At 43.2% G+C, this 16,393-nt stretch overlaps 1 protein-coding gene across 10 annotated transcripts in view; it reads left to right on the top strand.

Annotated features, from left to right (window-relative positions):
• The window catches only part of JADE1 (jade family PHD finger 1), a 171,850-nt gene that overhangs the window by 135,699 nt on the left and 19,758 nt on the right, over positions 1-16,393 (top strand). For all 10 annotated transcript variants that reach the window (XM_081021920.1, XM_081021921.1, XM_081021917.1 and 7 more), the window contains 3 exons: positions 7,981-8,138; positions 11,223-11,410; positions 12,583-12,794. In XM_081021920.1, the coding sequence (XP_080878046.1) occupies positions 7,981-8,138; positions 11,223-11,410; positions 12,583-12,794 (558 nt within the window). The remainder of the gene's footprint in view (positions 1-7,980; positions 8,139-11,222; positions 11,411-12,582; positions 12,795-16,393) is intronic.

Below are 16,393 nucleotides of genomic sequence, written 5' to 3'. Positions count from 1 at the left end.
TTGTCCCTGGCACAAGAGTAGGCCTGGGCAATATATCAATATATTGCTCACGACCGGTATGTGGGGGGAGACCGTGATGACAGCTTCACTCAGTGGGATATCGCTGGTGAAACGGTCACCACTCATGAGTCCCTCTGCCTTCAATGCTCTGAGAGACAAACAAACTAGCTGGGAGCTGGAGGCAGAGGGACTCAAGCGGTGGCGGTTTCACCAGCAGTATACCACTGGTGAAACCACCATCACACTCTGCCCTGGCAGAGGGAGAATCAAACTGAATTGGCGAGGTGCTGATACAGCTTGTTCCTTCCTTCACTTCTTTAAACTGCTTGGCTGAAGAGCGTGCTGCTGCCCTCACCTCAGCCCAGCAGTTTTATGGAGCCCCTGACCCACCACTGGCTTGCACAAGTCAGCAGCGGGATGGGGACTCTATTAAAGTGCTCCCCCTCCCCAGCTGAGGGATCCCCGACCCCGCTCCTGCTTCTATATGAGTAGGAGCGGGATCTGGGCTGCTCAGCTAGGGAGCACGAGTGGGAGGGGACTCGGGGCTGACTCCACAGGGGGCAAGAACTTTCCTGCTCCCAGTGGAGTCTGGCCAAGGAACTTAGGGCTCGCTCAGCTGGGGGCAGGTGCCTTACCGCCCCCCAGCTGAGCAGCAGACTGAGGCCAGCTGCATTGGCCATAGCCCATGAGGCGCTGGGGTGAAAGCACCTTAGCTCCCATGCTGAGACCTGTGGCAGTTTCACTCAGCATCTCTCCGGCTAGAGCCAATGCAGTTTTTTTCAACATCATAGTATATTGCCAAACCATGATGTTTTACTGGCGAAACACTGCAGTGTTGAAAACCCAACATCGCCCAGCCCTACTTTTGATATTTTGCAGCATTTTTAGAGTTCCTGCAATATTTTCCCCCAAAACACCATGTTTCTTTACATTCTTCTTTTCTTCTGTTTTTGGTTTTGTTTCTCTTGAGTTCTTGAAAAATTATTATTTGGTAAAGAAAGGGTGTTAAAAATTCTGAAATCTCCCTCCCACTCCCTATGCAATTGTGGGTCACACCTTAGCTAAGGGTGATGCAGGCTTCTCTAAGGGGACAGACAGGAGCTGTTGGTATGTCAGGAGTGCCTTCTCAACCTTTTTCAACCTAAATGTAATATGCTTTCTATTTAGGCAAGAAGGCAGAGTCAATGTGTGGGTGACTCAGTAGGCTGTTCACCATCATTTGAGTTGAATTGATGGATGATAGTCGGACTCTATCGGACTCTGTGATATCTTTTTATATCCCCGTTTTAATCTGTCCAAATTCCAAACTAAATCTTTTTTTTTAATCACCCTTCCCTCCCTCTCTTTCTGTTTTGGTTACACCCAGGGTGATTTGAACAATGTTTAACTTTATACTTAGCAAGACTGTACAATTTGCAAGTCTCTAGTCTGGTGGAAAACTCTAAACGGGCAAAATGTGGGAAGGCTCACGACATACAGTATAGTAAACCCAATTGGTTAATTGGGTGGTTCACGTGAAATATATTTTACATCACTGCCTGCAGTGTTTGGAAAATGCAGCAATCCTCAAATTATGTAGTCTTGGTCAGTCCCAGTAAAGCACTGGGATTAATACACGACAAGTGGTTTGAGGATTTCAGCCAGATAAACAATATTATTTTGTCACACATACACACACACACACACAGAGAGAGAGAGAGAGAGAGAACGAACATCCTGGTCAACCTGTTTCTGCTTTACAGTGGTGCCTCGCAAGACGAAATTAATTCGTTACGCGAGTTTTTTCGTCTAGCGAGTTTTTCGTCTTGCGAAGCATGAAATCCCATAGGAAGGCATTGAAATTCAATTAATGCGTTCCTATGGTAAAAAAAAGTCCAAACAAAGCCAAATTTGGTACAACAAGATTTTATTAAGTGCTCTTTAAAGTCACACATACTGTAAAGAGCATTTAAAAAATTGAAGGAACAATAAATTAAGTTTCTAAACATGACAGAAAAACATTTAAAAATCAACAAAGTGTACAGTACATTTTCTAAGACTCTGGGGGACAACTCGAAGAAGGTTCCTCTTCCACTCTTTGCTTCTTGCTGAAGAACCTGTCCATGGTCTGCTGCTTCATCCGCCTTTTCAGCAGCTCCCTGAAAGGCGACATGACCCTCGTATCAAAAGTGTTCGCAAGGTCATGTGCCACGTGCTTGTCAGGGTGGTGCTGCTGTGCAAAAGCCTGCACATCCTTCCACTTCAGGCAAATGTCCCTCAGTTCTTTGGAGGACAGCCGTTCCTCAGTTGCTTCCTCCTCTTCCAGCGAGGCCTGCTCCTGCGCAACCTCTGCCTGCAGTTCTACCAGCTCCTGGGTGGTCAGCTCGTGGTCGTGCTCCTCCACCAGCTCGCTGATGTCCTCCTCTGTGACCTCCAGGCCCATGGTCCTCCCCAAGGCAACAATGTCCTGCACCACTGTTGACTCTGGTGCATCAGAGTCACTTGCTGCCACACAGTCCGGCCACAGGCTGCGCTAAGCGCAATTCAAATTTCTCTGGCTGATCCCGTTCCAGGCCGTGGTGATCATCTTCAAGCAGGTGACGATGTCGAAGTGGTCCTTCCAGAATTCCCGCAGGGTGATGGTGGTGCAATCAGTCACCTCGAAGCATCGCCTGAAAAGCTCCTTGGTGTAGAGTTTTTTGAAATTGGCGATGACCTGCTGATCCATCGGCTGGAGCAGTGGCGTGGTGTTAGGCGGCAGGAACATGATGCTGATGAAGCTGAACTCCTCCAACAAGTCCTCCTCAAGGCCTTTAGGATGAGCAGGAGCATTGTCCATCAGAAGCAAAGCCTTCAGCGGCAGGTCGTTGTCCAGCAGGTACTGTTTGACAGCAGGGCCAAAAGCAAGATTGACCCAGTCCACAAACAGCACACGTGTGACCCAAGCCTTACTGTTGGATCGCCACATGACACTCAGCCGCTCCTTGTCGACCTTGTGTTTCTTGAAGGCCTGTGGGTTCTCCGAGTGGTACACCAGCAGAGGCTTGATCTTCAGGTCGCCGCTTGCGTTGGCACAGAAGAGCAGGGTCAGACGGTCCTTCATGGGCTTGTGGCCAGGCAACTTGGCCTCCTCCTGTGTGATGAAAGTCCTTTTGGGCATCCTCTTCCAAAACAGCCCGGTCTCGTCACAGTTGAAGACCTGCTGTGGAACGTAGCCCTCCGTCTTCACAACCTCCAGGAACTCCGCTGCAAAGTCTTCAGCCACAGAAACATCAGAACTGGCAGCCTCTCCATGCCTGACCACGCTGTGGATTCCAGATCTTGCCTTGAACCGGTCAAACCAGCCTCTGCTTGCCTTGAAGACTTCTGGCTCGCCTGAGGTTCCTGGCTGTTCCCGGACGAGGTCTGCGTGCAAGGCCTTGGCCTTCTCACAAATGATGGCCTCAGTCACTGTGTCCCCTGCACGCTGCTTCTCTTCTAACCAGATGAGCAGCAACTTCTCCACCTCCTCCAGAACAGCTGGGCGGTTCTTCGCGATCCTGGTGACTCCCTTGGCTGAATCAGTCACAAGGATCTTCTCCCTCATCTTCAGGATGGTCCCGATGGTCGATGGGTTCCTGCCGTACTCCCTGGCGAGGTCTGTCACACGCATTCCACCGTCGTGCTTCCGGATGATCTCCTTCTTCATTTCCAGCGTAACCTTCTCCTTCTTCCCCTCGCCGGCCTCTGCAGCAGCAGTCTTCTTGGGTCCCATGGCAGCACAGCTCCTACCTTCGCAACCCCCCCCCCCCAAAAAATCAGTGCTTCACATCCAAAAAATTCAAAAGCACCCAGCCACCCACCACACAGAAATTCAAACCCAGAACCAAGTCCTTGAATTCCAAACACCCCAATCCAACCCCCCCCCCCAAAGTTTTTAAAGTTAACTTACCGAATGGCTGCAAAAGAAGTTTTGGAAAAGCTTCAAAAATCACCAAAGTCTTCAAAAACCTCAACTATTCCCCCAGCCACCCACCACACAGAAATTGCAAACCCCTCCCCAACTGTTGCAAACCCCTCCCCAACTGTTCCCCCAGTCACCCACCACACAGAAATTCAAACCCAGTTTTTTTTTAAAAAAAAACAGCAGAGTGGCCCAATGGTCACAGAAAATCATAAAAATGCAGAAAAAAACCACACAAGCTTCCAGATTCTTGCAAACCCCTCCTCAACTGTTCCCCCAGCCACCCACCACACAGAAATTCAAACCCAGAATTTTTTTTTAAAAAAACAGCAGAGTGGCCCAATGGTCACAGAAAATCATAAAAATGCAGAAAAAAACCACAAGCTTCCAGATTCTTGCAAACCCCTCCCCAACACCAAGTCCTTGAATTCCAAACACCCCAACCCAAAATCCAAAAGCCCCCAAGTCGCAACTGCACCTCTTTAAGCAATGCACCTTGGGTATTAACGGTTTTACGAAAAAGGAAACAAACTTGCAAGACGTTTTCGTCTTGCGAAGCAAGCCCATAGGGAAATTCGTCTTGTGAAGCACCTCAAAAAACGAAAAACCCTTTCGTCTAGCGAGTTTTTCGTCTTGCGGGGCACCACTGTATAAGTGTGTGGAGTGGTGCTGGCTGTGTGCCCTGCTGACTGCACTGGCCATAAATTGATGAGTCTTCAGACAGACTATTTTAGAGGACTTGCTGGTACTGCATGGACTGATTCAGGCACTCTGTTTGTAGCAAAGCCATCTGGCCTCGCTTCTTCCTCCCTCCTGCCCCAGCACCTTTAAAACTCCAGATAAATACCCTTCTGTTGGCATGTGGCAGTTAATACAGAGATTTGAAGATGAGGTGCTAAGCATGAATGATCCTTGTTGCTTTGTAATAGCAGAAGCGCATTGAGAGATCTGGAAGGTGCTTAGGCATGCAAAGCCTTGCTCTTTTAAAGACTGCCACTTCATGGTTTGTATTTTGCTGATGAGCAGCGACAAATCAGATTGTGTTGCACACAGGCAAGTGCTTTCCGCAAAGATGTATGGCTCTAACTCATGACACATGCTGGGTTAGGGACCCTTTCCCTGCTTGCTTGTGGCTGATAACTTCCTACAACTTCCCAAGATGTTTTACTAGTTTCAGAAATCATTCACGTTCAAAGCACAGTTTGAACCATAGCTACAAACAGTTGTAAATCTGGGTGGCAGATGTTGCTTCAGGTGGTAAGCATTGGATATATATTGGCTATGAACTTTCCTGGCTGATATGTTCGTTTAAACTATGAGACCCAGCATATGTAGCATGTCCTCTGGTGGCCAGTTTGGTCTACAGCATTTTTTGTGGTGTTGATTCTTAAATGGATGTACATGGTTGTTCATCTGACATGCATTGTGACCTGCTCGTATCCTGTATCCTCCTGAGTTTCATTTTCATGGTGGCTGAGATTCTGCAGAGATGCTACTTCCATGATCACTGGTGCAGATTTATACTCAGCCTTATTATATCTGTTAGAATGGGTGCAAGTCTTGCTTTTACCAGCTGTGCCGCATAGCAGTGAATTGAAATGCAACCGGTGATGTGATCATAGGCTGTGACTTTTTTTACATGTTAGTCAACATCTGATAGGGTGTACTTTGTAGGATGGTGCCTCCCCTTGGGTTCTACTCATAAATGCCACTCGTGTGTCTCACTGAGCATGTGCAAGGAGAGCAGGGTTGCTGAGGCTGGCCACCCCAAATGTCTTGCTGGCTCTGCTCCTCTAAACCCCTTGTGCCTTTGGTGGAAGCTCTGAACAGGGAGCCTATGTGTTTACAGCTGCATATGTGAAGTGTTCAGGGCATTTCTGCGTGGGACCTTTGTTAGAACTGAAAATCAGAGTGTGCCTGCTTGATTTATTAAAGATTAGCTCTCACCACAAAAGGATGCCTTAAAACAGCATAACTCCCATGCAAAATGGTTGTCTTAAAACCACCTTCAGAAATTATCTTTAGTAGGTAATAAGACCAAGAGTCTTGATACAAATGCATGCTGCTCCCATGCAAGTATTTTTGTTACAGCAACTGGCTCATAGGAGAAGCAGAGTTAGAGAGATTGGATCAAAAGAAGCCAATGTGATCCCTCCATCAGATTCTGTTGTGGAAAGTGTATGATGGACAAATTGTAGACATATTTACTTTGCTGCTGTCTGCACTGCCTTCTGCCAATCACATTGTATGTACATTCTGACCCTTAACAAAGTTGATAACTTTTGAGAAACTTTTAACAGTATTTAATTCAGAATTCCCAAAATAATGGATCAGTGGTTTGTAGAGATTTAAAGAGATGCTTTTTACTGATCTGCTCAATGGTCCATTTTGCCCAGTATTGTTTGTCCTGACTAGGGCTGGGCATTATCTGGATTTCAACATCACAATATATCAACAGCTAAACACCACAAAATATTGATATATCATGATATATACCTGCAGTGGCGGAGAGCCTTGCTGGGGCTCCCCGCGGTAGCAGAGGGTCCCACCATACCTCCCCACAGCACTGGAGGGTGCGCCGCGCTTCCCCGCAGCTGCAGAGGGCTTTGCTGAGTCTCCCCACGGTGGTGGAGGGCCTTAAGATGTAAGGAAGCAATAAAAATTTTAAATAAACTTCCATATACTGTAATATAGTTTCAACTAATTTAAGAGTAGTTTAAATGATTTACTAGTCAAGTTGCATCTGCTTCCCCACTCAGAGGTCTAAGTGGAATCTTTGCATGCATAAGCCCCACTGAGTTCATCTAAACTTCTACTTTCTCTTGCACTGCTTACTGAAAAATACCCTCCCTATCATTCTCGCATAGTACCCAACCTCCCATTTCAGCATAAGGCAGCCAGCTATATCTTCTCCCCTCCATCCCCCCCTTTTTATCAAAGGAGAGGGCAACAAAGGAAAAAGATAGTCTCCTTTAAATTTTTAAAAACAGAAAATAAAAATAAAAACTCTTCCGTTTCTTTTTTTCCACCGGTGGGGGTGAGTGTGAGGAAAGAAGGAAGTGCTTTCCAGTTCTTTGTTTATGTTCTTTGTTTACTTTGCTGCTGGATCTTTGATTATCTAGCTGTGGGGGGTCCCTCCTGGATTGTTAGCCGGCTCTGCATAATTAGTTGAGCTCTTGAGTGGAAAGATATGGGTGAAGCTGAAAGACTTTGCTGGTTTGTGTGAGGACTTATAATCATTTCTTATAGGTAGGAGGGAGAGAGCAAACAAAGCAGGAGACATGGTGCCTGCAAACTATCTGTAAAGTATGGTTGGGCTGAGCAACCCCCTGGGAAGCTGTCAAATCTGTTCACCGGTATATTGCCTTGTTGAAACACTTATCAGGTGTTATTTCAATATCGGTATTCAATGATATGGTGATTTATCGCACAGCCCTAGTCCTGACTGGTAGCTGTGGCAGTTTTTTTATCTACATGTGTTGGGGATTGAGCCTGGGATATTGAAGATGCAGAGTGTAAAGATGCTGTAACACTTAGCTATTGAAATATCATCGCTGGGCTCTGACCATGTGAAGTATGGGACATCTCTTGAAATGAGGATCCCAGTAAACAAGATTCTGAAATTACATATTTCCCCCTCTTCTCCCTGTTTAGCTACTAAATGTACAGACGCTAGTAAGCTTCACAAGGGAAAGAATTAGGCTATCTCATCTTGGGATACAACTCCTTGTGTTGGGGTTATATTTAGGGATATTTTGAGTTTTTGCACTTCCTGATGAAATTGATGAGAACTGATTATCCATTTGCGCAGCAACTTGATTGTGTCATGTGATTTGACAAAGGCAACTTGAACTATGGGCCCCATGTCCAAACTGTATTTTTCAGTTCTCTGTTTCAGCATGATGATGTGGTTTAACTTTCTGGCCTCTTAATTGGCAGTGTTGGTGACCTTGTTGTGCACCGTGCTCCATGGTTACCCAGGAGCTGTGAATCATAGAGTGTAAATATCAAATATCAGTGTCTCATCCCTCCCCCATTCTCACTTCCTTTCTTTGCAGGTATTTAGAACAGACCTGATCACTGCCATGAAGCTGCCCGATTCCTACCAGCTGAACCCGGATGAGTACTATGTGCTGGCAGACCCTTGGAGACAGGAATGGGAGAAAGGAGTTCAGGTGCCAGTCAGTCCGGGGACCATTCCAGAGCCAGTAGCCAGGTATAACTTGGTGAACCCATTAGGAAACAAAACAGCTGTCTATCAGCATCACCTTTCAGCAGCCTGTTGGGTTGCTTACTAAAAAGCAGATCACCTGTTGACTTGGGTTCCACTCTGCTGATTAAAAGGTTACCCATCCTAGTCAACTGATTTTGCCCCAGGAAAGTGTTGCAGATGAAAGTCAGGCCTTTCCCACCAGCGACTCTACAATTAAGGACATCACATCCCAGACTGAGTGCTTACTTATAACAATACATGCTGCCAGAAGGAGGACTCCTGTTTCCTATTTGAAAATGAGTTCTTCCTAACTGAACATTTGTTGTGTGCTGCCTACTCAGACATTCTAGGAAAGTAATCACAGCACTTTAATGAGTTACTTGCTTCTATTGTGCCACTATCCGCCCCCCCCCCAAAAAAAAAATCTGGAAGTGGAGCAGTCATCAGTGACTCTGGCTAGGATGTGGTTTGAATTTAACAAACTGTTCCATGGATATATTTTTGCTTTAAAAAAAAGTTAATACATCCTTTTTGAGAATCATTGTGATTTTGACTTTCTTTAAAATGCAACAGGTTTTTATCTCTCATTGTTGCCAAGGAATGCCAGCAAGCACCGGTTAAATGTTGATATTTTTTTAATGGCATGTTTACAAGGATAGATTTTACTTCTGGTGATCATGATGGTTGACTTGCACTAAGTCCAATTTTCAGAACTCCCTGTGATCTAGTCATTTTCTCTTGTGCTGGTCTCCCATTTGTTTTTCTAGAAATCCTAGTGCTACCTATATACAGTTGAACCAATTACTGTAGCAATAAATGCTATGCAAAATTCTAAATTCTTGAATGTCCCGCCAAAATGAAGTCACATTGGAAAGTGTGTACATTGGTACAGATTTTCCTGCTTTATGCAATTTGTTTAAATAGCAGATCGAACAAAGCTGGCTTATACTAAATGAGACTCTTTGCCCTTCTGTCTCACCCAGTATTGTGACTCTTGACTGGCAGCAGTTCTCCAAGGTCTTAGGCAGAGGTCTTTCCCATCACATTTTATCTGATTTCTTTTAACTGGACATGCTGGAAATTGAATCTGGGACCTTCTGTATATGAAGACCCACCCACAAAGCCCCAGTTCAGATTTCTGTATTCAAAGTCCAGAAGGCTAAATGTTTCGCCACTGAACCTAGACATAAAGAATAGGGAAGCATCCTCCCATTGGCTCATGAGTTGTTAAATTCCCACCATCCCTGACCCTTCACTGTGGTGGCTGGGGCTGATGGTAGTTGAAAAACATGGGAGGGGGGCAAAGTTGCTCCAACCTGGCCTTAACACACAGCAAGCACTAGGTTTCTTTCTGAAAGCTTCTTTTTGAAAAATTCCAGATGACTATGGAATTTTATGTCTGTAACCTCTAGCCGTTGTTCCTGTCATGAGTATTGCCCCATGATTCTTTCATGTGACTGCAGCCTCCGTTAACTTCCAACTTCGAAATGCAGTCTCGTGTTATGAAGTAGATCTGTGATTGCATAATTAATGCTAAAAATGCAGTATGGCCTGTATTCTAAACCTAGTTTTGGTCATATCAAAGTCTTTTCCCAAGCAGTGTAAATCTGATGCTTTTAATTTAGGCCAGAGGTGGAGAACCTGTGACTCTTATCTCCTATCAGCCCCAGCCAGCTTTGCCAGTGGGCAGGAATGGTGGAAGTTGTAGTCCAGCCATATCTGAAGGGCACAGGTTCCCCATCCCCAGTTTAGATTCACACAGAAAAAGAGTGGCTTATAAACATTCATAAAATCATTGATTTTAACCGCAGCAGTAGATCTAAGAAACCAAATTGCTGTTTTGACTGTGTTGTATCCCCCCATTTTCCTATTTTTACACTTTCATGCTTGCATCTTTTAGATAAGGCAAAAGATAAGGAATTTTTGCAGACGTCTTCTTCCTGTGACAATAGTATAACTACAGAAGACAATTCCTAAATTTCCAGAACACTATTTAGTGTTCTTACATTTTGTTGAACTTTGGGGCTTGTGGCAGATACCATAAAGTCAACATACAGAATATGTAGATGCCTATACAGTTCCATGTATAGGCATCCACATATGGAGAATTCCTATAGGCTGAATATAATCTTGTTCGCCTTCTCTCACCTGGCACAGTGCATAAGCAGTACAACAGACTGCTGGAAGAAATGGGAGGTCAACTCACACCTTCCAATTCCTCATCCAACTTTTCCTCTCCATTTGGTGCAATTTGGTCATGGTGGGAAGGAGGAAATCTATTGATTTCATGGGAATCCTTGTGTGAGAGGTCTGTGGCACTATGACTTGCATTTTTACACCATTTGTCACTCTGTGCCGCATCACTGTTGACAGCAGAAGATGGAGAAACATTGACTTTTTTTTTACACCCCCAGAACATCTATCATCTACTGACCATGCAGTCTCTCAGTACATGGATTACAGTACTATCTTTGTAGTTTCTACAATAATAGAATAATTCAGTTGTAATTTACATGAACTGGTGTGCTGTTTGAGTGATGTTTCTCCCTCCATATTAGTTTTTGTTTTAAAGTATCATTTTTGTGTTATTTTTCTCGGGTATGTTTTATTCAGACACTGGTGTCAATTTAAATACTGTATATATTCTAATGCAATGCACAACTTTTGGGGCCAAATTACATCCCCCAAATTAGGGTGCACATTAGATTTGATGGCGCTAGCAAATACCCTTTTGGTTTCAATGTTTTGAAAATTGAAGTGCGCTTTAGATTTGATGGTGCATTAGATTCTCATAAATATGGTATGTTGTAAGGTAACTTGAGGGTAATTTTAAATGGAAAAAATGGGCTATAGATGCTTTCAATAAATAATAAAATATGTATTTTTATTTCTGCAGACGTGCATCCCTCTGGTGCTACAATATTGGCAGATGATCTTTTTCTGTTGTTGTTGTTGTTATTACCATTATTTTGCTGCATAGCAATTTGAAGCCTCTGGCAGTAATTGCATTGGAGAATGGAGGTTTCACCGCTTTAAGGAGGATTGCAACCTGGTGTAATTAACACCTCCTGTTCGGTATACTTTCAGGGTTGTATCTGAGACAAAAGCAGTCATATTTACAAGACCTCGGAAGTACATCCTTTCTTCGGGTTCTGAGCCCCCTGAGCTTGGCTACGTCGACATTCGGACCTTGGCAGAGAGCGTCTGTCGCTATGACCTTAATTTCATGGACGTAGCATGGTTGGAACTGGCTAATGAAGAATTCAAAGAGATGGGTGAGTGCAACATCCAGTTACGGCCAGCTTTTGGCTGAGCTGTGAGACAAGTGACAGGGAGCAGTCTGGGGTGGTTGTAGTGCAGCTGCCAATTCATATGGTGCACTTGTAGCTTCCAGAGAGAAAAGGAGAAGGATAGGAATGCTCAGAAGCAAGTTGTATATCCCTGCATGTGGAGGAGAGAGGGGTGGAGAACTGAGGGGAAAGAAAAACAGCATAAATGTCAACACTATTTTTGTTGGGTGGCAAGGCAACAGCCATCTCAAAGCTCTAATTCCTAGATTAATGTGAAGGAAGTGGAAAAAGGAAATGTGTCAGGAAAGCCAATTCCATCTTATCTTTAAATGTATTAATAGAAAAGTGAATGATAATTTTAAAACAGTCTAGAGTTGTTTGGGGACTTCAGAAGCTTCCAAACCCTTCAGGTTTCCCTAGAACTGATGGAAAAAATTGAACTGCTATAGTGACATTCACCTCTTGGCCCTGCTAACTTATGGCAACATTGTCTTTGGACTTCTGACAATTGTATCATGCATTTATTTTATTTTATTGTTACATCTTATTCTGTAGCAGCAATTCATTGTTGAAACCAAATAGTCTTTCAAAAAGCATCTGGAATTTATTCAGCAATTAAGAAGGCTTAAGAGTCAACTGTGAAATGGCTAAAATTAGACAAATGGTCTGAAGTGAAGAGCAGTATGTTCCCTTACAAAATGAATATTTTACCCCTTATGAAGGTGTGCAGTTCTGCAGAGCACCTTATAAAAACGTAGTAATAGTTGGCAAAATAGGCCCAGGAGCAGCTGGCTCTTTAAAAAGCTGAATACCTTGAAATAAAACATTTGTATGAGATTTTCAACCATCCACTGCAAAATCAATATGCTACGCTTGGGTTTAAAGTTTTGTTTTGTCCAGTATGTGTGTTTGGATTACTGGCAATAAACAAGAACCGTACTGTATTGATGCACACTTTTTCTGGGCTTTTGTTATTGTTATCTAATGGATGCCTTTCAGCAGATTATTTTGAAGGTACGTGAAATTGTAAATAACTCACTTGATCAGTTGTTCAATGTTAATAGAGTGATCTGGTTACTTGTAGATTGATAAAGGAAGCTGTGTCCCTCAATGTCTCTATTATATTAAAAGCAAACGTCATTGGATTGATTTCCCAGGGATGCCTGAACTGGATGAATACACTATGGAGAGAGTCATGGAAGAATTTGAACAGCGATGCTATGACAACATGAATCATGCTATCGAGACTGAGGAAGGGCTTGGAATTGAGTATGATGAGGATGTTGTCTGTGACGTTTGCCAGTCTCCAGATGGTGAAGATGGCAATGAGATGGTGTTCTGTGACAAATGCAATATTTGCGTTCATCAGGTACAGCAGCCAGATGCAATAATAATTGGAATTGAGAGTAGTTTGTTTAGATTTCACCGTGATAAGGAGGAGGTGATGAGGATTTCATAAGCCTTGGGTGCTTTTTTAGGATGTATGGGAATAGTAGGTGGAAGCATATATTGAGGCAAAGGTATAGGGATGCATAGAGAGGTGATGTCATAAGATCACAGAAAATTCAGATAGGATGGTTAAGTTGCCCCATTTAGTGGGTTTCTGAATTTTTAAATCATTAGCTTTGGTTTCTTGCATGTCTAAGTGATGTTTTGCTTCTTTGCATACATCTAAAGCCTAGATATCTCATGTTTCTTTGTGTGCCTTCTCCATGAGAAGTCTGAAGGATGACAACTGGAGAACGGGCCTTTTCTGTGGTGGTTTCCCATTTGTGGATTGTGCACCCCAGGGAGGCTCGCCTGGCACCTTCATTACATATCTTTAGGTGCCTGGCGAAAACATTTCTCTGTAACCAAGCCTTTGGCTGATTAACATTCTATGGACCTTTAAATGTCTTTGTGGTAGGGGAGGTTATTGGTTTGTTTTTGTTCTATTACGTATTTTTTGTTTTCATTTTGTATTTTTATCCTGGGAACCACCCAGTGTTGTTGTTGTTGTTGTTGTTGTTGTTGTTCTTCTTCTTCTTCTTCTTCTTCTTCTTCTTCTTCATCACCATACAGAAAAAACAGGATGCATCCAATAGTGTAAATAGAAAAGAGAAATGAATCTTAAAGATGCTGTAAAGAATGTGTGTTTGTTGTTAAATTAGCCTGACATGCTTCAGCTCCAGTGCTTTCTTCAAGGGCTTATCTGTTGCTAAACCACACATAAAAAGCCTTTAAAAGGCTTTTAAAATACAATATGTCATTGAAACCTCATTTTCAAGTCAAATTAACAGAAAGAAAACCTATTTTAACTAGAACCAGCCATATCTTGTAGCCCATACAAATATCCTTTCCTAACTGCTCAAAAACATCCTTGGAGTGAATCAAGTGGTTGGTAATTTGTGGATGATTTCTGCTTTCTTTCATTTCTCACAAACCTGGGTTTGCTTGCAAGTATTTAGTTCTGTGGTTTGAGGAGGGCTTCTTAAGAGCTTTTGCCCTTCAAGGTCTTTGAAACTGATGGTTTTTGACCTTGAAAATGAGGTTTCTACAGTTATGCATAACTGTATTTTAAATGCTCTTACAAGGCTTTTTATTTGTGGTTTAGGAAGTGTTCTACTTTATACAGATAAGCTCCTGAGCCAAAACACATTAGGCTCATTTAACAATAAGCATATGTATTTTCTAGCATCTCTCATGTTTCTGACATTACCTATCCATTTGGTTCCCACATATTCCTGTTTTTCGGAAAATCTGCCACTTTGTGTGCTGCTCTTTTCTTCTTTTTTTTGGTAGGCATAGCCAAAGTAACATAAGGGCCCAATCCAGTGCTAGTCATGTACCAACTAGCTAGCAGCTCCCAGTAGTCATGTTTCACCATCCAAATACATATATGGAAAAGCTTCTGTAGGCAGCGCTCTTCTTGAGATGATCAATAAAAAAAATATATCACGCAAGTAGGCAGACATTCTGTTTGCATAGTGCATCAATTTCCTGGGGAAAAATGTAGAGCGGTCATCCTCATTTTATTCATTTTTCAGTTTAATCTATTCAAAAATGTCCCAGACCCACAGACAGATCATTGGATTTACTTTTGTTTGCTGTCATAGTCTACTTTTTGATAAAGATCACCATCTTTTTGTCTGGCATATATAGCCATGCCAATAACAAGCGTGTTCAGTATATGTGGAATGTGGGGCACTTTCATTTATAATGAACATGGTTGGAAGTGAACAAGGCATCCCACCCAACACAGCAGAAATGACAAATACTTTTTGGTGCAGAAGATAATTTATACGGCAGTTTTTGAATGCATCAGATTTTGTGGTTGGCTATTTCCTGTTGAGGGAAAAGTCTGCCGTGTGTTGTTGTTTCCCCCCCAGTGTTTTAACTATGCCCTTTCATACATGATACCTGATAAGCAAGAGAAGGGTAATTTTGTCTCTTGGGTCCTGCAGTGGATGAAAACATATACATGTGTTTTCATATCCAATAGGACCGACTGCCTTTTGAGCATGGTTTATCTTGCAAAATTACTTTAGAGTTTATTTTAATTATTTTTCATATTTCCCTTTTAATAAGTTGGCAGATGTTCTTATTGCATTTTGAGTTCAGTGAACTATACAAAGTTAGAAACAGGGCCAAGAAAAATGCCTCTGAAGGGGTCCTATGTTTGTGACAAGAAGAAATGTTAGTGACACAGTTGTGGTCAACCTTTCCTTGGGGCAAAGGTTGAGCCAGTGCCCAAAGCAGTAGCACTTGTGCTCTTGGAAGACCTCCCCTATTTTTTTTCACCTTCTCATCTTTCAGATGGACATAGAAGTTAATGCTCTTATTTATATGTCATGCTCTTATTTTAGTCTCAAAGTCCTGGCTTAACTCCAATTGAGATAATTATTAACCCAGGCAGGAATCAGCCTTCCCTTTGCTGTCACAGCTGGTTATGATAGTCCTCTTTATTTCCTGTTCCAGTTTCCTTACTATTGCAGTGTAAGACCTCTCATGTCTAGGGCAACTTAAGAGGCAGGTGCAAATATGAACTTGGTATCATGACTACTACTACTACTACTACTACTACTACTAATAATATGGTCCTGCATGTTTGGGGATCTGAAACTAACTTCACATGCAGCCTGGCCGCAAATCACGGCAGCTTGTACTAGTGTGCTTTCTACATGATTCAGTTGATATGTTGGGGAAGCCAGTTCCTGAGATACCACAGTCATGTGGAGTCCTGACCATTTGGAAGCTGTTTTAGTGACAAATCATACAGGAGCAGTTAGAATTAATCCTTTATAGCAGGGTTGGGGTACCTCTGTTCCTCAGGCTAAATTTGGTACAGGTACAGGTCTCAGTGTGGCCCACAAAACTGTTTTCCTTCTCATATGTAATTTCAGGTGTGGGACAGGTACAGATGCAGCTGGGTTGGCTGCGCAACTAATCCCTGTAGAAAGCAGCTTTGCTAACCCTGTGCTTGGTGCTCTTCTAAACAGGGCTGTCAAAGCTGCTTGCATTGTGGTTCACACATTTGCTGTGAGGCTGAACCAGGGGAGTATTATAACAAATGTTATGTCCGCCAAATGTGCTAGAGAAATATTAGCAACAAGACCATACAATGAAGTGTCCTTTTTATTATTTGTTATCGTTTTAATAATTGTTGCATTTTTCTGGGAGAGTGCTAGAGTCCTGTCTAGTCAAGTTGCATGGGATCAATTCCAATCTGTTACCACTGAGGATGTGGACAGGCTGCTTGGACGAGTGAAACCCGACCACCTGTTTCTTTTATCCTTGCCCATTCTGTCTGCTCATAAAAAGCTAGCCAAAAAGGGCTGGGCGATGGGCTCTGTGGGTGGTGAATCCTTCCCTCTGTGAGGGAGCATTCCCAGACCCAGAGTCATTTTGGACTCAAAACTGTCCATGGAGGCACAGGTCAATTCTGTATCCAGGGAAGCTGTCTACCAGCTCCACCTGGTACACCAGCTG

This window comes from Podarcis pityusensis, assembly GCF_964106645.2.
Source record: "Podarcis pityusensis genome assembly, chromosome: 9".
Lineage (NCBI taxonomy): Eukaryota > Metazoa > Chordata > Lepidosauria > Squamata > Lacertidae > Podarcis > Podarcis pityusensis.
Note: the sequence above shows the minus strand (reverse complement) of the source record. Positions and strands in the feature narration are given on the sequence as shown.